The sequence below is a fragment of the Thermobia domestica genome, chromosome 10 (genome assembly GCF_964235325.1).
Source record: "Thermobia domestica chromosome 10, izTheDome1.hap1.1, whole genome shotgun sequence".
Classification (NCBI taxonomy): Eukaryota; Metazoa; Arthropoda; class Insecta; order Zygentoma; family Lepismatidae; genus Thermobia; species Thermobia domestica.
In genome coordinates, this window is record NC_137463.1 from 12,163,006 (window position 1) to 12,186,766 (window position 23,761).

At 34.1% G+C, this 23,761-nt stretch overlaps 1 protein-coding gene across 3 annotated transcripts in view; it reads left to right on the forward strand.

Moving 5' to 3' along the window:
• The window catches only part of LOC145662288 (ecdysone-induced protein 78C-like), a 435,634-nt gene that overhangs the window by 397,816 nt on the left and 14,057 nt on the right, over nt 1-23,761 (forward strand). For 2 of the 3 annotated variants that reach the window (XM_081727699.1, XM_081727697.1), the window contains 4 exons: nt 10,352-10,493; nt 13,956-14,167; nt 18,318-18,468; nt 21,252-21,415. In XM_081727699.1, coding sequence (XP_081583825.1) covers nt 10,352-10,493; nt 13,956-14,167; nt 18,318-18,468; nt 21,252-21,415 — 669 coding nt within the window. The remainder of the gene's footprint in view (nt 1-10,351; nt 10,494-13,955; nt 14,168-18,317; nt 18,469-21,251; nt 21,416-23,761) is intronic. The other variant, XM_081727698.1, reaches the window with a different exon arrangement.

The following is a 23,761-nucleotide window of genomic DNA, read 5'->3' on the forward strand; positions in this document are numbered from 1 at the left end:
GGGGGGGAAACCTCGAACTGCCCCTTCTTTACGCCACTGGTTAGTTGCAACAAAATAATCAAGGTATCGATATAAAAAAAATAGCAGTGGCGTATCTAACATGGGGCTGATGGTGCCTACGCACTCTCAATTTTTTGAGTGACAAAAATACTTGAAGCTATTATTTATAGACCCTATATTTTTTAAAGTGTATACTAATTGTTGCCTTTTATTCTTTATTGGAATTTTTTTGAAACATTACATATAGTTTAAGTTTCAGTTTTTCTGTTATGCAATGTATAAAACAATACTTCAGGTTCACAATATCAACGCTCAACCTAGCCATAAGATTCATTGGGAGAGAGTTAAGTTGAAAACTCCTTCAGGACGCATGGAAAAGTATAAACTCATGATATACCTTATCATAGTCTAGGTTCTGGGTGTCCCCAAGTTTTTACCTTTTAGGTCCGCATTGCATAATGGAACTACATAAAGTAAATTCACATATTTACACGGTTACCAAAAGTTCTCTTTTACGTGGGCATGTTCTCTTTTAAAAGTAAAATAAACGTCCAAACAAACTTTATCCCACACTGGAATTGTCCAGGAGGAAATGAGAAAAAATAGAGAAATTGAAATGAAATCTTTGAAGTTTTACGTTCCACGATTATGCTAAGCTAAATGAGACGGTGATGATGGAAAGTGAAGGAAATGATGGAATAAAGGAAGTGGAACGGGTGAACCCCGAGAAAACTCATGCCCACGGTGTTTGTCCACCACAAAGTTCACTTGGCACGAGCTGGGATCGAACCAAGGACCCCATTCACCAGAGGTGAACGCTCTACTACTTTTTTTTTTTTTAAAAAAAGATCAACCGATCATACCTAAGTTTTCTGAGCAACCAGAGTTTCCTCGTATACAAGGCCTTTTTTAACCTTTATCAAATTCGACAGGGACTCGAACACATACATATCCAGATCACTTAAAATTTCAAAGGTTCTTCCACTAGGAATTGAACCGAGACCCGGTACACCAAAGGCGAACGTGCTAGCCACTAGACCAGCGGGCAGGGCAACACAGCCACCGCGGCCCCGTTAGAAAAATAGAAATTGCAAATTAATAAATCAATAAATGAAATGTCCTCCAAAATTTATGTGTATTTCATGGAATGTGAACATTGTAAGGCAATTCTCAGGCGCGCAGCCAGAAATGTTTGTTGGGAAAGGTTCAGAGGATCCAATGCTACACGATACTAGTACGTATTAAACTGATGTTATTCAGCACCGGAAAGGACGATAAGTAATTCTTAAGTATTACCACGTATATTTTCAGGAAAAAAAAAACAAAAAACAACTGGGTTATTATTATTATTATTATTATTATTATTATTATTATTATTATTATTATTATTATTATTATTATTATTATTATTATTATTATTATTATTATTAAGAAAAGAAAGAGTACAGATGATTAAATCTTTACACTACGCCAATTACTTCTCTGCTAAACTAAAATAGTTTTATTAACAAAGTATACAATACAAATATGTATCGAGTTACGAAATTTTGAGAGGAGTCCGTACCCGATGGACCACCACGTGGTGCACCCCTGGCTGTTCTTCATGAGTGTGGGGAAGAATCATTATAATCATGAGTGTGGAGAAGAATTGATAAAATTTGCTTTGTGAAACTAATATCCAATGAGGAAGGGTTTAGCCAAATTTGGGGGAGAGAGAGAGGAGCAATACTAGAAGTAGTTAGAAAGAGGGAAAGTTAGCTGCTTAGGACAGTGGTTCTCAACCGATGTGTCGCGACACACTGATGTGTCACGCAGTCCTCTAAAGTGTGTCGCGAAATTTTAAAATTTAAAAATCATGAAGGATTTAATAATAATTAGTTGAAATCGAGACAGACTGTACCAGTTAACCCCTCCAGTGGTTGCAATAATGCTCGGTGCTACATAGTCATCATAAAAACTAATTGGTTTCACTATTATAATAGATATTATTATTATTATTATTATTATTATTATTATTTATAATAAAATATCAAACTAATGTGCGTGATGTCCTGTACGTTCAGTAGTGTGCCATCAGTCAAAAAAAAAAAAAAAAAAAAAAGATTGAGAACCACTGGCTTAGGATATACTAGAGAAGAAATTGTCTTATCATAAATATGACAGAAGCTAAGGGAAGAAGAAGAAGAAGAAGACTAGACCTAATGAATGAATTTAAAAACAGCAATTCTTATGATAAAAGTGAACAGAAGATAATGTGGTATGCAAAAGCTCCTAATTTACACTACACAAAGTAGAAATTACGGCACACTATCCTAGTTGCACAGACAGTAAACCCAACAGGGGCAATGGTACCGATTCTGGGGGCCAGGGAAGACATTTAGGGGGGCAGGGAGGGGCAATTGCCCTCCTGAGTTTGAAATTTATATAGATTTTATCGATAGAGTAGTAGCAAATGAGTGAAAAACGCGAATTTTTACTTATATCAAGGGGTTTTGCCCCCACCAAGCAAAATCTGAAATGACGCTTCTGCGGGGGACCCGAGTTCCTCAATGCTCCTGTGGGCGCCATGTATTTTATGAATATGTATTTTTGTATGTATTTTCTATTGTTATGTTTTTTTATGAATATACAATATTTGGCATAATTTGAATTCAATTTGTCTTAAAATGCTCATATATGCCTTCTTAGACCCTTGTCTACAATCAAACACATCTGAATGTCCCCCCTCCCGCAAAGCTACAGAGATTGGCACCCTTGAACAGGGGGAAATAGTAGATTAGCCAATTGCTAACGTGACATCTACGAAAGAAATAAAATTATGGTTGAGAATGCGACGTAAAAGAAGTAAAAAAAACTTGTTAACGACAGCAACTTTAAACTTTGTTGCGCCACGTATTATTATTATTATTTTTTTTTAATTCCCAACTATTACTCTAAGTGTATTGCTAGGGTATATTAAGACATTTTGAAATATGACATATATTAAAAGCCCAGTATTCTATAACAGTAAGAAGCTAGTCGAAAAGGATGACAAAATAGCTGGGTTAGTAGAGTCAGACGAAGGCAGAGCCAAAATACAGGTGTAGAGAGTTAAAGAGACCGTGGCAAACCCTTATGGTTGTTTTTATGTAACATTTCTTCAACCGCTCAACATCAAAGACGCCAGATGTCAGCAGCAGCGGCGTTTGTATTATAACAAGTTAAAAAAAAGAAGAAGAAGAACTGGATGGCTGGAGGAGCCACTTCTATTGGTTTGATTACGTACGGAATGTTGTTTGACGATGTACACGCAAGAAAGGGAAAAGAGCGGAGAGTAATAAGTAAAAATGCTGAATGCATAACGGTACATACAGTATAGAGAGAGATACTCCAACATATATGTATGTATACGTCAGGTGAATGACCACAACACTTCCGCGTCGGCTTCGACTTTCGTGCTTCGACTTTCATTTGTTACAGAATGACAGCGACATCTGATACGCGTAGTGAAACGTTACATATTCCTCCCTCCATTTTTTTTTACAACTTTTCTTCCCGCCTTGTGATTTCTTCGCTTCTTCTTCTTCTTCTTCTTTTTCAATGTGATATAACGCGAAAAGTAAACGGGATAATCACGCAATTGTGTTCCAGTTTTGACCCTGGCATTGAACATTCGTTAGATTCTGCAGTATATATGTAGATATATACTCTTATTATTTCATCAATTAACTAATTTTAATTCTTAATTGAGACTATCTTCTGAATAGTCAATACAATTAAAACAAAATGATTCTTTAAAACAACGGTACATGCTAAACAATAATGGATTGGCGGGAATTCCATCGAGGTACATTGGAAAAGAAAAAAAACAAAATGGCAACAGATACACATCGCTATTTTTGTTTACTTGTTTTTATAATTATCTTTCTTATTGCAATGCTTTTATTTGGGAAATCTTTTGCTTTTATTTGCTCTTATTTGCTTTTTAATGCTTTTATTTGGGAAAGTAGCCTATGGGAATCTTTTTTATGTATACTTCATCTTAATGTATAGGCCTATACCAAACATTTACTTAAACTTCTTTGTTTTGAAGTTCATGAACTAAAAAAAAAAGTTTATTTCTTTTCTCCTTGATTAGCATGCATCAAAATTAACATTTCCGGATTCCATCCTCTTAAAAAAAAAAAGTACCTAAAGCCAGTTATACATGGTCAGTGTTTTCCATCAAATGTTGTATCAAACATATCTTTGACAGTCGTTTGTTCAAATAAGTTGGCTAAAAATTTTACACGTATTACAAACGATCAGCACAAAACTTAATTTTGTTGTTTATTTGTTTACATCTCTTCATCCAACTGTCACACTTGTTGCTAGCAGGGGTAAAAGTGAATCTAAAAGGTAGGGGGACGCGTCCCCTGTGCCTATCTTTGTCCATTGTAATATCTTAGAAAGTGGGGGGACACCATAGATATTTTTGGAAGTGGGGTAACGACCTCCGCCTGCATGCCCCCTCAATTTTACCCCTGGTTGGTAGGCATAAAGTGCAACGCGGTACTCGCTTGAGGCAGTTATTTAAAAGTAAGCTTTCAATTCGTAAATCTTAAAATAAACGAGCAATTGAAAATATGAACCGTACAAATGAAATCTAAACGCTCACCAACGTGCAATCTCTGGCCTTGCCAGTCTAACTTCAGTCACATTTTTTTTTTCCAAGGCTTCTTTGTGTTTGTATTAATTGTAATATTCTTTAAATTTATAGTTACGCAAAAGACGATGCTGCTTGTAGGCATTAATAAGTTTCCTATATCCACATTTAGCGCCACCACACAGTGATTTTCGTTTGTTTTCTTTGATGCAAATAATATTGGATAGGAATAGAACGTGTTTTAGAACAGTTGTAATAAATGTTGTAACCAACCCAAAAGTTGCATACAACGTGATATCATACACGTTCAAATTCCACTCTGCTGAAACATTTGATATAATATAACAGCTTAATGCAACTGTACTACGGATGCCGCCATCTTGAAACGTGATTCGTTAATACACGAGAAATCATTAGGTTTATAAAGAAGTAGAGATTAAAACTGTTCCCATATTGTTCAATGGTAAGCTTGCGTGTTCTTGGTCCATTTGATCCCAGGTTCGATTTCTGCTGGAGTTAGGAAATTTTATAACGTTCTCCAGTAGCTATAATTGAATATGTCAAATCATAGACCCAAAAAGCCAAAAACAAATGTCGTTTAGAAGTGTGTGACATCTGCCCGGGTGTAATTTCTTTTATAAATTTGGAAATTAAGAAATAAAACTACTCAGTGCTATTAAATTAGGGTTTGCCACATTTTGGTAAGCCTAAAGGGGAAAACACGTAGATTGACCATGTATAAGTCGTTGGTTTCTCACACCCAAAAATCGTACATGGAATTTATTGAGAATAATAAAAAGAAATAATATGTTCTTGGTTGGACATTTAACCCAAAAACATACAATCGACTTCCTGGAAAGTATGATCGTCGAGAAACGTCACTCTCATAGTGACGGGCTTTAAAGGCCGTAGATGCTGGCAATGATGGAACACCGTACTCTAGTGATTAGAGCGTTAGACTTACGTCCGAGTGGTCTCGGGTTCAATTCCTGGCAGGGTTTGATTCGGCGTCCACCTAGGGTCGTGAGGCAAACTGGGGAGTCACGTGAATAAGAGATGTGGCAGCCACTAGGTCTAGAAACCTTCTGATACGCCTGTTAGAGACAGGGCGCTGAGCATGAGCTCGTTACTAGACTGGACGTAGTTCAGCTGGTCGCTAATAGATGGCGTTGGAGCGGCTCAGGCCCACAAAAGGGCTATTACGTCAAGTGCTGATAGGTGCCAGTAATGCCCAGAAACATAATTCCTAATTCCTAATTATGGGCCCAACGCTATGGAATAAACGCGTTAGGTCCGTTAGCAAAAGTAAAAAAGTTTATCATTTATAATTTTGGAATTACATACGGATTCATTTCACTGTAGTTTCACCATCTTTTATAACTCTTCTGTGACAGAGCTGATTGCCATATGGCATATCTTGCCATTACATTACATTTTATTCCCCCACTTCACGTTACCCTTTGTTCCTTCGCCAGCTTTATCATTCGTTTTCTTCATTTACTTAGGTTTCACTAGCGTTATTGATTTTATCCTTAACGTCTTTGAATTTGGCACAAATCCTACAGCAGCTCGTCCTCAATCCAGATATTATCCTGAAACTGCCTTTTGCTCACAGCCACGTGTTCCCGCATTGCATTGATTTTGTTGAAGTGCAAAGGCACCTTTTCCCTTCCTTCCTCTTTGTTCTTCTTCTTCTGTCTAGGTGAGGAGAGCAGTGCTCGGGGGAGGGGGGATTTGAAATTTTCACATTTATGTCGCACTTATTTTTTTAAATGTAACAAGTTTTTTTTTTTTATGGAACTTGTAAACAATATATTTTTGGTAGTAAGGTATCTGATATAAAAATAAAAATATACCTTGATTAGGTGCACAATCTAGCTAACATATTCACTGAAATATAGAAATTAATGCAAAAATTTAAACACTTACTCTAACGTTATCCTTAGTTAAAGCAGCAAGACATTACCAATTCTTCTTTTAAGTTTGTTCTCCTGACAGTAACAATCATATTATATTTGGAAAAGAATCTCTCGGCATCAACACTCGAGACTGGCAACCATATTGAACGTAACGAGCTGACAGCAAAAGACCTGTGGTTAACTTTCAAACTGTTTAACAATAATATAATGTCAACTTCCTTATCCTTACTGTTGAGAACTTCAATAGCCTTACTTTTAAATTAACCGTAAGCAACCAACAGATCATGAACATTTTCACCTCAAAACACAGTCAAGGATTTAAACATTTCAATTTCCTTGATGTCTACATCTTAATGAAGTGAAACAGTTTCTGGATCAAATAACTAGCGGAGCTTTTTCGTAAATGCAACATTTTTTAAGGTTAAATAATATTGGAAATGCGCTTTTTAGTTATTATTAGCAGTGACTAACAATAAATTCACTTCTTCGCATTTATCGCAAGTAATGCCGAATTTCGCAAAAATTCGCGATAATATGAACGTAATTTCTGGCTCGGAAACGAAAAGTTTGATGTATCCTGAAACATTACTCATTTTTTTAATGTTTCGCACAGTAATACCCTACTTCAAGTAAGTTCTCACAATGAAAGAACAAGGTTCAAAAGTTGCATTTTCGGTCTCAAACAGAATAGCTATTGGGTAAAGAAAGCATATGCTTTCAGCATGGTTTCCTACCTGGACGCTCGTGTCTTACAAATTTGTCAGTCACTCATGCGGCCCAAGCATTCATGGCTAACTCCCAGCTTGATGTAGTTTATTTTGACATATCAAAGGCCTTTGACACCATAAACACCAAGTTACTTCTTTACAAACTCTCTAATAGATACATTGTTTGTGGCACGATTCTCTCTTTCTTAGATTATCTCTCAGGGAGAGAACAAGGCGTTACTCTTCCTGGATCCGTGTCTCTGTTTAGTCCCGTCTTATCCGGAGTGCCTCAAGGAAGTGTGCTGGGTCCACTTTTGTTTTATTGTATATGGACAACTTACCTAACATCTTTTCGATCTCTTCGTCAAATATATTATTTTTTACTGATTACTATAAACTCTTCAGAGTCGTTAAAACTGTAGACGATGCTTCTTCATTGCGTAATTGTTTTCTTGTTTAAAATGTTTGTTATATAAAAGTATGTACGCATAGACATGTGCTGTTTTAAGAAGTGCCGAGTTTTATCCTGAAACACGAATTGATTTCTGAGTACTTGGTTGAAAGGAGGTGCGCGTTGCACCATTTTCTTTTATTGTTTTTATTTTGTCACGTGAGAACTACCTGTTCTAGGCATGGCGTCGCCTTAACTTTATATGCACCATGCTCTGATGCTTTTAATACCTGGAGGATTTCGCCCATATTCCATTCGGAACTCCCTTTTGCACTGTCATTTGCATGGGCGTCTCTGGCATGTTAAAATAGGGGAAGGGGGGATGACTAGAATACCAGTAGACCCCAACTAAAGTTGCGTCAAAATTATGTGTAAACTGGAATCTACTTTACTAACGGGATTCCCTCTTCCTACCTTTACCAACACAATTCATCATAATTTTCTTCCATCACTGGTAGGCTACCGATCTCTCCTCCCCCCCAAAAAAGAAAGAAAAATTAGTTTATGTATAATATGGTTCTTAGATAATTTCTTCACCTTGACATTCCTACTGGTGAATTCCTACTCAGTGTTCTTAAACGCATTAGCAGCAGTCTAGTTTTGTAGTCCTCATATGTATTTCGATCTTTTAGCTAATAAAATCTTAACTCTCTGAAAGAAGTCTTACATTGACACTCTTGATTTGATTGCGAATTTCGATTTTTTGATTTACCTTCTTTCGTATTCTTAATAATCTACCTTTTCCATTTCGCAGTATGTTTTGAACTTGTCCAATGAACCATCCTCGTTTACTTAATTTCCCGTTTTAATATATAAAATATACAGTTTATTCTTGCCATCATCCCGCTCCTCAATGTACTCTTTCCATCTTCCTCAAGTTGTCATTCGTTCATTTAGGCTAATTTCCATCTGTATTTTCTATATTCTTCCCAGCTCCCTTTTATTTAAATGAAATTTACCTTCATGTACATTCCTCAAATTTTTATATACTTTCTAATTCCTCGTGTCCCTTTCGCTCCTATTGTATATTTACCTGTCTTTGTATAGATTTTCCTTCTTAATTCGCAGATAAACTTTCGATACATCCTTTCCTTCCCTACTCTAGTCTTTCTTCGTCATGGAATCCAATTGTTGCTGGTTAAGCAATGAAAAGACAGTGTGCCTGCCTGCAGCCGAGACTACTTTGACTAACAAAGAAGTGTAACTTTAAAAAATAAATTAAAAAAATCTTTAAATGTGGCGCACTTCAGGCGGACACTTTAATTACATCAATCTAATGTTTAGCAACAGATGTAACTTTCATTTGTGCTACTTATGTTTTTACTTCGTCCATATAGATCTAAATACTTTCAGCATTGGTCCATTTATCTCGTACTCAAAATATTTGGGGGAACGCGTCCCCCTGTCCCCCTGCCAAAGACGCCCGTGGTCATTTATGATTTTTATACTTGCTCATTCATTGATGCCATATGACAGCTACGCTACCTGCAATATAACAATTTTTAATCTGGGAAAGACTTCATACTTAATTTCTGCAACATTATTTTAACTTTCAAGAGTTGATGAAGAGTTTCCTTTGTTATATATTCTACCAGGGCGCCCTAGGCAATTTACCCGCCCCGTGCAATGGCATCATTTGCCCCTCTTTTCCAGAAAGAACAAATCTTAAAAGCCACGATTTTAAATATGCTACACTATAATGAACAACGAACGGGAGGGAAAGCAACTCCCACTCAGAAGAGCTTAAACACTACAAATACAATCTCGTTGTGACTTTTTTTCTTTAAATGATAATGTATTATGTTAGTGAAAGATAAAGCAAACACACCTACAGAGAAAAGATGGTAATTCTGTTTATAGAATTAAATATTAAAGTTACAATCTCAATATATCAATTTGCAATTCTAGTGGAACTAGCTCTTTTATCTTTATTTCTTGATTTTCCTTCTATATCTGTTAAAATTTAAAAAAAAAAAAATCCACTTTCAATGATAAGGTGTTTTGTGTGTGTGTGTGTGTGTGTGTGACAAAGATAACATTAGTTTTCATATCAAAACTGTGAAAACTAACCAAATGGAGCACGTGTTCGCTACTGTTCGAGAATTGGGTTCTTGTATTTGACAACAATCAAGCAAATTATGCTGGGATTTGTTTAACCATTTGCTTTAATTAGCACGTCCATGTGACCTTAAACTAATGCGACCTAAACATGATTTATAAATATAGAATTTAAATAGAAAGTCAGTTTAGTAAATTTAACTACCATCATCATGAAGTCTGTTTCCAACAAGAAATATTTATTTTAAATATTATAGTTATGACAGATTTTGCCACCCCTCGAAATTTGCAGGCCCTGTATTCTACGTTGAAATGTGAAGAAATAATAAGTTGTACAAAGTTAGTATTTATCTATGTCTGTTAAAGAGTTTCAGGACTTTTTTTCAAAATTTTTGCTAGAGTTTTTTGTTTTTAGATAGTTATAAAATTAGCGTACTACTCTTCACTTAAAAAAAAAAAAAAAAAGACAGAAAGATATTTCACATTAAAGCACGTAAAATTTGTCAAACTAATGTATGCAAGCAAACTGTACACTAATATACTGTTATGTAACACATCAACACATATTAATGACATACTTTTTTATTTTCAGGGGTTCTTCCGTCGGAGTATTCAGAAACAAATCGAGTACAGGTGTTTAAGGGACGGAAAGTGTTTGGTAATTCGGCTCAACAGAAATAGATGTCAGTATTGTCGCTTTAAAAAATGCCTCGCTGTCGGAATGTCTCGGGACTGTGAGTATTTCATTATTATTTATTTATTTATTTATTTACAAAATGTCTCAAAAGTCTGAAATATTATTTTTCGTCCATACTTATTATGCTACTTGCACATCAGTTCCAAGTAGTTCCAACATGAAATGCAAAACTTTTTTTCTCCTAGAAAGGGTAATAATACATTACCTTTTTATACTCTATAGGCTTAAATCTTATATATTACACCAAAGAAAACAAACATTCCCTATCCTCTGTTTGACCCTGTTTAGAGAACAGTATATATATATATTTTTTTATAACGAATTACTCACTTACTAATTTTACTCAATCAATTTTTCTTTGAATATTTCAAATGCTCCACTCGACCATTCGTCTTAAGGAATAAACTTAGGTTTAAGTATATGTCCATGAAAGAGGAAACAACCGATTTTTTTTTTAATACACTAGATCTTCTGTAAATGTCAATTATATGACAGACAAAGAGTGAAGATGTGATTGACTTGGTGGCGTAGTGGTTAACGGATCGTCACGGTACGCCGGAGGTCCCGGGTTCGAGTCCCGATCCAATCAGTGAATTTTCCACTCTTTGTACGTTATTGAATTCACATCTACAGAGGATCTGGTGTGTTAAAAGATCGGTTGTTTCTTCTTTCATTGATTATATGAAATCACAACCGTCATAGGTGTTCGGTACATGGACACAGGGATTGTCCAAACACAGCAGTGGTCTGTCGTATAACCCACATGGTTCGAGTGCAGAGCACCGACCTTGAGAGTGAGAGAGTGAGTGCTCTAGGAAGCGGACTAGGTGGCGTAGTGGCTAATGAATTGGCACGGAATGCAGGAGGTCCTCGGTTCGAATCTCGGCCCAGTCAGTCACTTTTTCCCTCTTTATATGTTTGGTTTAAGTACTTTCTCGCACCAAGTGAAAACAGTAAAAAGTAAAATAATTGTTGATCCAAAAATAATGTGAAGATTTTATTGTAAAGAAAAGGAACTTGAGCCTGTGTTTGTCCCTAAAGTCGGCCGTACATTGACTAGAGGACAGGACAGCCGAACCTAGGTTCAGTACTGTCAGCAATACAACCAAAATTCGTACCGCATTTTCACTCGAGCAGGTGCCGGACAAAGGTCTCTGCAACGTTGTGACTGTGACACACAGTCAATACACTCAGATCTCCTCTTATGTGTCCCTCTACCTCGGTTTGGCTTTTCTTCCTCTGGTCTATATGCGTCCGGCCTGAGGAGGAGTGCTCGAGTATACACTCGAAATATTGAAAGAAAAATTGACTGAGGAACAACAATACGTAAGTAATTTGTTATATTATAATGAATTTCATATACGCGACCAATAAGTACATATTCAGTTCATAAACAACCAATTCGTAGCCATTTGTCCTATAAGATTCCGTTATATAATGTCCACAATATTGTTTTGTATAACGCCTCATAATATGCCTTTATAAAATGTATAATATCCCTTTGTATAGTGTCCCATTATCTCTTTGTATAATGTTCCATAATATCCTGTTTTATCATGACCCATAATATCCTTTTATACGTATAATGTCCCATATTATCCCCTTGTATAGTGTCCCATAATTTCTCCTTATATAATGTTTCATAACATCCTTTTTATAATGCCTCATAACATCCCTTTATATAATGTTCCATAATATCCCCTTGTGTAGTGTCCCATAATATCTCTTTGTATAATGTTCCATAATATTATTTTTTATAATGCCCCATAATATCCCTTTACATAATATCCCGTAGTATCACCTTGTGTAGTGTCCCATAATCCCTTCTACAATATTTTGCTTTATTTCTATTCCTCACGAGAAACTTAAGACTACCAGTTGTTACAATATAGCCCTTGTTTTCAAATTTCTGTCTAGGGGTTCTTGAATCGATTTGAATTACGTAAGTTTGAGGTGGACATTGTATCCGTTTTTAGATTTTTCCCATCTCCTGGTACATCCTCATTTCCATCTATTCCTTCATAATTATTCAACTTTATTGATTATTTGTCTTCATTGTCCTGTGCGACAGACATTAATTTTTCTTTTTGTAAGACACCATACCCACGCACTTACTTTCCACAATTCGCCTATAGCATCACATTTCGAAGACCTCCATTCTGTAGTAATGTATTGAATTTTCCTTATCCTTCTTTTCAAAATTTCTTTCTTATATTTTCTTCATCACTACCTTCAGTTTCTTTTTTGTTTGCTTCTTTTATTTCTATAGTTCCTTAATAAAATTCCTCCATACCTAAATTTCCTGTGCTTCAGATTTCCTAGAGTTTCAACTATTATTATTATTAAGTATCTTGCCTTTTAGTAAGTTCTGAGACTAAGGAGGTTTTTTTTTTTTTTTTTTTTTTTAATTTAATTTTAGGTTTGGGCCTGGAAATGTTTCATGTACGTTTCTCGATCTTCAGCTTCCTCTTTTAACTCCCTTCTTTTCTTCTATTTTCTTGTATTCCTTAAATCATCGGTCAGTTGTGTTCTTCTTCCTATTCCTCGCTTTATTTCCTTCTATAGAGGTATAAAGAAGACAATTTGGTCGCAAGATGTGTCCAATCCAATTGGCCTTCCTACGAAGGATGCTGACTAGAAGCATCCTCTTCTCTCCTACCCGTTTTAAAACATCTTCGTTTCTTGCTCTCTCTGTCCATTTTATCTTCTCCATTTTCCTCCAACACCACATTTCTAAATTCTCTAAATATTTCTTCTCTAACTTCCGTAATGTAAAAGTTTCTGAACCATAAAATCCAATGATCCAGATATAGCACTTGACTAACTTTTTCGTAAGTCCAATATTGAGCCTGCTAGTTAAGAGTGATCTTTTCTTGTTAAATTCTTCTCTGTTTATGGCTATTCTGGACCTGATCTCTTTAGTGCAGTAAGCGTCTCTAATAAAAATACTGTCCTACTATGCTTTTCAAAAAAAAAAAAATCTATACTTCTCGATTCTTATTATTTATCAAAAGAAACTTACAATTTTATATTTCCTTGGAAAATTATTGGAACTATTAACCTTTTCCAAAATAAATAGATTTTTCAATTGACAGAATCAAAATGGCTGACGAAAAGGGGTTGTTGTGCTGCAGTTGATGTTACACTAGCATTACCTATCGGGTAATTTTATAAAACAATTGAAGCCTTTCATCATTCTCGTAAATAGAGATTGTATATCTGAGTTGTTTGTAGTATTATAAATAATGGGGTTATTTTAGAACATATTCTATAAACCTCCCCTCTAATTCCAGACTTTTCGGACAACCTTTATGATATTAATTTAATTTGTTATAGAGTTGTACTGTCAGAATACACGTTACTTCACTATAATGTAAGGAAGTTTTAACAATGGGAAAAATAAGCGTAATACAGAATTGGAAATTTTTGTTGTTGAGTATACAAGTGGAGGGACCCCTTTAACGTCCAGTAATTCTTCTCACCTTCTTTTTCCTTCCAGCGGTGCGGTACGGTCGAGTCCCCAAGAGGTCGCGGGAACGAACCGAAGAACCCCGCGTGACGCAGTCGGAAGCTGACCAATCGGCCAGAGAAATCGAAAATAAACAACTCGCCATTTACGACATCATTCTCACTATTTCTCAAGCTCATCACGCCAACTGCGGATACACGGAAGAAAAGACACGGAACCTCACGCGGAAACCTATGGTTGTGGTAAGTATAGTTAAATTTCATATTTATCACTTTGCGCACAAGACGTATACTTAATATTTGTTACATTGCGCACAGGACGCAGTTTAACTTTAGAACACAAAGGCAAAACCTTATTTATACGTTATAGCAGCACAGTCTCTGTTTCTCTTTAAAGCATTCAATAACGTAACAGGATGCATATCAATAATAAACGTTACAATTAAAATAACGTAAGCATCCCATAGTAAAACAGGAATTCGATAAACGTTTCAATGGCCCATTGTTATCTTTCTCATGAATGTTTTCAACGAACTTCGTTACTGAATTTTCTCTGTCTGTGTGTGTGTATGTGTGCGCGTCTGTTATTTGCGATTTTAAAAAAAAATTAGCTCTGCATTCGATAGAGCATCAAAAACTATTTGAGCAAGTGGTGGATTTTTTCGTATCACACTTACAGTTCCTGAAATATTGGCCAAAAAAGTTCGGATTTCGGGAGATTTAAGGAGTCATATCTCGAGATCCGTAAGTCATAGAGAGATGATATGATGTTGGTCAATACCTAAGAGGATGGAGAACATTTTGGTACCAAATAGTAATCGGTGGTCACTGACGAACTGGTCACCGTTCCCCAGATATTGACAAAAAAAGTTCGAAATTCGGGAGATTCAAGGATACATATCTCAGGAACTGTAAGTCATACAGAGATGATATTTAGCGAATTTTCAATTTTGAGCTCTCCATTTTGAGCACGTGTCTTCGTAAAACAACATATCGTAGAAAATTTTAACAGAATTCTTAAGCAAAACATATGGAAAAAAATTTAGTACTCAAGGAAGTTATAAATGGATAGATATATTACAAAAATTGTTTATACCTAGGTAGAATATAATAATAAAGAACACATAACAATTGGTATAAAGCCTGTAGAAGTTAATAAGAAAATTAATTCTTTTTAAGTTCGTTCTGGCAGTGCTGTTGAAGCATTTTCAACTTTTTTTAAATTAAGAAATTATGCTGCTTGTAGAATAAGATGATCAGATGTCGCGTTTTTAATGGGATTGTCCTCTTTTTTCTGAAAATCGTCTGGTGTCCCAAGAAAAATGCTACCGGGTCGCAGAAAAAATAAATAAATAAAATAAAATAAAAGATAAAAAAATAAATAAAAATACATAAATAAATAAATAAATAAACAAATAAAAACACTTTTGACTTGTAGTTAAGTAGTATAATCACAAAATGCAATTTTAAACATATTTCTTGTATGGACCTTTACATTTTTTAATTTGATTTTTTTTTAAGGAAAGATAAACATTTTTACAATATTTTATTTTTAAATTCAGTCACCAAAAAAAGTATCACATTCAAATGACAATTAATACTCCTAATCCCGGTTCTTGTTAAATGTTAAAAAAAAAAATGTAAAAATTAAAATTGGGAGGTTAAATAAAGAAAAATTTGGTTGTTTAGAAAAGCTAGAGACGCCTTCCTCTGACATGAATAACAACAACATAACAATGACTATCCTAGGCTGAGTCCTCTAAATCTGGCCATCCAATCGTAGAACTTCATATTTTTTTATGAATTTCCTCCATTGCAGAGAAAATCCTAACGTTTCTTGCTACTAAAATGTCTTGTGAACAACTACTGTTTTCTCTTCTTACTATCTCTTCCAAAAGAACAAATATATACATCGTATTTAATCATGTGACAAAAATGCTTCTTATTCTTAGTTCTTGTTTTTGTATATAACCTGAAGTACTATGAACTGACAAAAAATATATCAGTGCTCCAACCTTAATGAAATCACTTCACTGCAAAATTACAATTTTAAATTTAACCTGTTTAAAAATGTTACAGAATTTTCAGATTTGTGTTTGTTTTTGTCGGAGAAATTGTAAGAAGAGGAAACAATGGTTTTTAGTAAGAAATTTTAATAACAATGTTTCAAGGAATGTTAAATTTTTCTCTGCATTGGAGGAAACTGATAAAAATATGCAGTCCTACAAGCAGTATAATTTCTTAAAAAGCATGCATAAAGAAGATGATAATTGACCACCGAAACGTGGTGTCGAATTGCCGTTTTACGAATTGGATGCTTAAGTAAGTTCAATTTTAACCTTTTTCCCCTGTTATATGATTTTTAAAATGAGAAAAGAATAATTTCATGTGAGAAAAATTATTTATTTAATAAATATAAAGAATAAATTACTTTTTTTGTATTATGCACTTAGTGTCTACAAAAAAATGGTTTTTGTTTACCTCCTGATGTATGGTAGAAACCCACTATGTGTGCTACCCTTAATATATAATAACCACCTCTTCAACTATCCTTGCGACATGGTTCTAGCAAGTTTTCCCAAATCAGATACTGCATTTGATGAACCAAGTATTAAGGTAAAATTTAGGTTATAGATATATTTGCAAAGTCGTAAAATTAATTTACACTGTGTTTAACTTGAAAATCAATCAAACTTTTGATTAAAACATTTCTGTCTACCGCTGTCCACATTGTTTCCAACTGTTGTTAGACTTGAGTATAATGTTCCCAGATTTTAGTAAATGTGTGTAAATTTTAGCAAGATATGGGATAAAATTATATGAAATTTAAAACAAAATTCCAACAAACATAAAAAACAAAATTGTATTTTTTTGTTTTATCTCCACTGTATACTGCAAATGGTCTTGATGAGTTTTTATTACCCAATTAGCCAATACTAGAACTTAACAACGTTCCATCCAAATTGAACAACAGGTAGAAATAGCTTGAACAGCGCTGAATAGAAGTGTTTTCATTAAAACCTTCATTGGTTTTCAAGTGAAATAGAAATAAACAGAATTTATTAGCGTCTTAATATATCTATTATAATGTACACCGTATTTCAAAGTAGATTTCAAGAATTTATTTCATAAAAATTTTATGCGGCAGAAATATATTCCGTACATCACTGGATACAGGAAAGTCCAGAATTTAAAAGAATCGTCACCGTCATCGAGCACTAGTGTTGTTTATAAGAAAATAGCGCCCAGAGTGTTAAAAATGTGTTTAGCGTCATTTCTGTAAGCATCTTTATGGACCTTTCTGTTTTTCGGAGGAAACTGTTGACTAAATTGTCATTCCTGAACATGTTAGGAAACTGGTTGTTTCTCCAACTTCAAGAATATTTTAATGAATTTATTTGCGTGCAAGACGGTGACTTCATTTCCATTTTGAGGCCCGAAGTTACCTGAACGACAAAATCCCAGGTCGATGAATTGGAAGACATGGACCATGTTCATCGTCTATGGTCTGCCAGGTCTCCAAACCTAACCCTGCGATTTTTATCTATGAAATACATTAAAAAAAAAAAAAAAAAAGTGCATGCTCTACCTATATCAACTAATCTTCAAGATATGCAAAATCGAATTATGGAAGCCGTGAATTCAGTAACTAGAGGTGAATTAATCGTGTGTAACAAAAAATGAACTACTGTTTTGATGTTGAGTTATTGCAACGTAATGGACCATAGATCAAACTTCGGAATGTTTTGAATTAAGTGACATGATTAGCATGTTTCTCTCTTATAGTTTGTGTAAAGAAAAGTTCTTGAAATATGCTATTTCATTTTGAAACACCCTATATAAATTTCACCTAAATATCCAGTTTCCTGTTATTCAAGTCATCAAAGGCAATAGCTAATTGGCAGACAATTTGCTGGAACAAAATGCACGAGGATATTTGCAGATATAATTTTACTATAGTATATATTTAACTAACCGGGTAGAGCATATATTTTAAAATACTCACGTGTTTACATACAATACATATTTCGAAGTTCTGGATAATGTCTGCAAATGAAATCCAACATATGGAACTTTTTTTTTCTTTTTTTTTTCTAACATCCATCAAAACAGGAAGACCTTCTAGTGCTGATCTTCAAAATAGCAGCTCGACTTTTGTCCTAAACTATTAACCCTGAAGAAGGCTTCAGAAAATTTAAAAGTCGAAATTATTAGTGAAAGAAAAAAACAGTAAATGCACAGAAGATAAAGTAAAATAAAACTTTTTGTTATTAATATATATGTTTAGAGGTTGAGCGTTGTTTAGATCGGACCTTTTGATGATCAACATCATGAAAATACCAATTTTTGCTTTCGTGGCTTTAAAAAGAATATTTTTCCTTCTTTTCTCCAGTTGCAACCTGCTGCAAGCCCCGAGGGCCCTGAAGTGGCGTCATCTACAGCAGAGTCTTTGGAGCAGCAGAGGGTCTCGATGTGGCAGCAATTCGCAGGGCACATTACACCCAGTGTACATAGGGTGGTGGAATTCGCTAAAAGGGTACCAGGTAAGAGATTTAATGTCAGTCACAAAATACTCATTTTAAAATAGACTAACGTAGTTGGTTAATGTTGGTTGTGTGCTGAAGTTTATTTTGCCATAATGATTCTACCTAACGTAAGTATAATTTCTTTCTTGTTTTATATGATGTGAAGACGATCTATAGAGGATCGAAAGCGTTAAAATTATTGCAGTAAAGAAGAGATTTTAAAGTTTGAAGGCATATGCTCGAGGCAGGAAACTGAACTCGATGCTATATTCTCTTAGAGTGCTAAAAGACACATTAACTCTAAAAGGCTTAATACAAATCTATTATGAGTCCATATACCTTATCATAAAGTATGCCATTCTATTTTGGGGTAATGCAGCTGAAAGCAAATCTACATTTATTAAATAAAAACAAGCCGTCCGTACCATTGCAAACTTACGCTACACAACAAGCTGCAAATTGTACTTTAAAAAGTTAATGATATTAACAGTTCCATCTATCATATTTACGTATATGAAGCATCCATTAGAACGCAAAATCAAGATAAGCTGAAACTTCATCATTATGACACTAGAGATCAAAATAAACAGTCTTAATTTACTAGATTATCACTGGTATAACAGGGCCCCAGACATATGGCAAATAACATATTCAGTGCTTTACCCAATCATATAAACTTAAATAAATTTAAACGAAACTTAAAAAAAGTATCTAATAGAGAAAGAATTTTAGTGTAAAAGAATACCTAGAAATACCTGTGTAACAATATAAAATATTTTCACAATATTTAACATCACTTCTGTAAATCATATTATGTTGTTATTATAGTCTTAAGCTAGGTTGCGATGCTGCAAGAGTAATGTATCTGTCATTAAAAAATCAAGAAAGATATCTCTACTTATGCAGCACTGCACTATAGTGAACAAATAGTAAACCTCCTCATTAAACACCTGTAATATTTTGGCGCACTTCCCTCCCCGTCCAAAAGAATCCATTGTTTCAGAATCGACGAAACTGTTTTTTTTTTCTCCCTCTCTCTTTCTTTGTCAGTGGGAGAGCGATAGCAAGTAGCAAGCAAGATGACCCAGAAAGTTACACATGGTTTGACTTCTTGCAAGATGAAAAAATTGTTGCATGTCCCTTTCAAGACTATGTTTACATGGAGCAAAATTGTAGGGTTGCAAGATTTTTCTGATGACTACTGCAAGATTTTTGCACCATGGCAACCTAGCTTTACATAAATATTACATACATGTGAACTGAACCCTCCAAATATCATGTATTGGTTAGATGGGGTAAATAAATGAAATGTATATTTAATTAAGTCACTTACAAGAAGAAAGCCTCTTTCTTTCTGGGTCAAGAATCTCTCGATTGGTTTGATATAGCTTTTCAAACTTCCCAATCCTAATCTAGACTTTTCTTTTCTTTCCAACATCCTCCACTATTTGGTTCATATATTTCAATTTCAGTCTTTAGTCATTCCATCCACAGTCAATAGCGTGATGCTTCCATACCTCATAATTAGAGGCACGAGTTGTTCGCAATGAGCGATAAAACGAAATTCATCAGAATTAAATAATTTGTAGTTTCTCGACATTTTATGATATTCTCTGTGTATTTTCATTGGTTTCCGTTGCGCGACAAAACGCGAAATTGACAGTTTTGCCAGAAATTTCTAACAATACGCGAAATAACGCGAAATTTTAAAAATACGTTTTCATTGATTTAATGGAACAGTAAAACTTGGCATGAACGGTACATTTTGGGTGATTCGGACACGGCTATAAAGAACATGTTCAGCGTTAGCTATCATCATCGCAAACTTTCCTACTCATAGTAAATTTAGTTACTGATTTTCCTTCAGTTTGATTTTAAAAACATAATTTTTTCTGTAAGTGAAATTTACAAAGTCAAGTGAAATATTCAGTCAATTTTGTTATTAGGTAATTAATGGTTTATTTCTGTAGTGATCTATGAATAAAAGGAATAATTGTAAAAATGTCAGAGAATATATTTTCCACCAATAGCTACAAAATGAGAAACTTTATTTGAAAAATGCGACAAAACGCGAATTATGAAAAACGAAATGCGAAACTTTCAAATTCTTAGTGCGAAAAACTCGTGCTCCTACTCATAATATATGCAATCATTTTATCTCTTCTTTTCGAAATTGTCCTTAGTATACTCGCTCTTTTTCTCTACCTTTCAATATCCTGGAGTCCGCCGTACAGAACTTCTGTTTTTTTGTATAGCTGTGTTACGTGTATCCTCTCTATCCTTAATCGCTCAAGTTTTTCGCTCATAACAAATAAGTTACAGTGTCGATCGTCCTGGGGTTTCGAAATTTGGATTCTGTGTAATAAAATACATTGAAACCATACCTGGGGTCCGGTACACAGAACTTTTATTTTATTTTATGTTATTTTGTTTATTTATTTATTTTTGTATATGTGGCTGTGTAATTATAGGAAAGAGTAATATGTGTAATGAACACGACATATTTGCTAATTTTAGATATTTAATTTGTAAATTTGAGCGTACAAATTCCAATATATTATTTAGAGTTTATGGAGATCGGAAACAATACAAACTTAGTAGAGAGAATTCGCTACCTTGATAAACAAATTTCAAATCATTCTCTACAGAACAAGGTAAATAGCTGTCTTTAACGGTGGTACTTTGCTTCTATGCTGTATAGAAAATATGCATATAATTACCAGTAACCCAGTATAATTACAATATGTAATTTTTTTTCATTCATTGTAAAACTAATGAAGTTACATTTTTTTATTTTTCAGGGTTTTGTGAGTTGAGTCAGGATGATCAACTAATTCTTATAAAAGTAGGGTTTTTTGAAATCTGGTTAGCTCACATATCAAGGATGACAAGCACGATAGATAACACATTAACATTTGCTGACGGAACATACGTTACAAGGCAGCAGCTCGAAGTTATGTATGATGTAAGTTTATTGAATTACGAACTATTACTACTATTATTATTATTTAGAAACGGGTCCAATTTCAAGAATCACAGCACGTACATAAGACTATATAAAACTTAGACTTATCAGACCTAAACTTGAATTCGCAAGTGCGATTTGGTCAAATATTAGCAGAATGATAAAATAAAAAGGGTAAAAAAAAAGTTTATAAAATATGTATATTTATCATTTACATTTGTACCAATACTATTGTGACTGTGAGAGATTATTAGAGGTTTTTAACCCAGATCTTTTATCACAAAGAAGAGAACAAGCGTTAAGATTTTTAGAGTCAATTCTAGAAAATAAATTATACAGCCAGTACTTTGTAAATAACATTTTATACAGAGTACCAACTCACAGAGTAAGGAAAGCAAATTTATTGCGTAAGAACGGTACAAAGAACCATATATTAAGTACCCTACTTACTAATGTTTAATAACAGAAGATAGACTCTTAGAAATTAGGCTTGTATTGGGTTTTTAGTACTTTTATAATGTTTTATCCTGGTATAACAATTCAGACATGATTCTCTTTTATAAACAGTTATATCTATATTTTGTTATGAGACAATCTAGTCATTAAGATTAGGGCTATTTTAGTGGTTTTACTTTGTTATATTTTACTTTATATGATAGTTTTAAAGTATGAAATATTACAAATGTACTCTTATATGGTACGAACATTGAGTTTCTAAGCCTCCATTTATATTATGTACAAAATATGCAATTACCTTGTACAGTGCTATACTTGGCTAACGGTGTTTTTAGCACTTTAAATATCTTATTAAATTAAATTAAATGTGTTATACAAGGTTGTATAATGTTATTTTACAAAGTGCTGTATCTTTGCCTAAAAGCGATTCGCAGCACTCATAATAAAGCTATTATTATTATAACCTAACACGTGTAGTATTGAAGCTTCTCTAGCCTTCTTATAAAACTAATCCAGCTTTAAAAGACAAGGAGACATACAAATTCTCCAATTTTTCTCGTTCTTTCCGAAGTTTTTTTTACTGAAGAGGCCTCATCAAATTAAAGATTTACACATGTTAGTGATCCCAACGCAACGAAAAATTTGAAAAATGAGAATGCCCGATCAATGGATTATTTATCAGTTACTCGTAGAAGTACAACAAAGATTGTCACAATGTATCGGAAAATTTAAATTGATTCTTCTTAGAACAATTAATTTACACATTCTCCTCTCAATTGTAGTATCGTATGTTTCCCTTGTAATATCGTATGTTTCAAGCATTTGTTTTCAGTAAATACTTACTGATTACTGGAAAAAGAAAAGAAACAAATAAAAAAATAATACTTTAAATTATTCAGGCAATGAATTAGAATTTCTTTATCTTCTGGCTTCTCCGCATATACAGAGGCAGCAGTTCCGCCACTGATGCAATTGAACTTATACACATTCCGAGTGGTGCATGAGCTGCACTTTTATTTTAAATGAAATACTAGTTTGTAGATAGAGCGGAGATTACCAAAATGTATCGTGTGTCCTATTAACAATGATCCGTATGACATAAAACTTATACACAAAGTTTTTATTAACAAAGTACTTTTATCCCAGAAACATCTAGATATAGTCCAACTGTAATGAAATTACACAGACAGCGTTAGTCTTCTGAAAAGATTTATGCTGAGGAAGGCAATGATGTTTTGCCGAAATGTTCACAGTTGGATAATTCTGGGTGCCTTTGGAGTAAGTACATTTTTCTAATGAATATTGAATATACATCCTGTTAAACCAAGTAACAATATGTGAAGTTTGTTCTATCGTCGGTAATGATATAGGGCTATTGAACAGAAATGAGATAACAGTACTTCGCTACTAAGTTTAAGATTGAAACGTGTTTAGGTATGGCTGGAAATATAATAGATGACTAAACGTCATCTTAAATTTGTTTGGAAATTTTTCGCTGTAATAAGCCGACAAAATCCTATGCTACATGTGTCAAACGTTACTAGAAACTGTTCTGAGTATCTAATGTCAAGTAAGCAATTATGTGTGATAACCACGGCGTGTGAACCTTCTTCTTTCCACACTTAGTCATTACTGATATTGAGTCATCCACATACGCTAATTTTAATGATAGAAAACTAATGAATCTGAAGTGTTCCCTTAAGAGACCTACTCTAAGCAGTAGCATCGGCAGAAATTTGCTTTGGGGAACTTTCAACTAAATCTACAATACCTTGCTATGGCCATACTTGTTTCAATAAAACAAGAGCAATTGGACCTAGGAAGTACTCAAATTTGTTAGTTCCTGATGTACACCATACATAACTAGAATTTAGCTTGTTGATTTTTTGT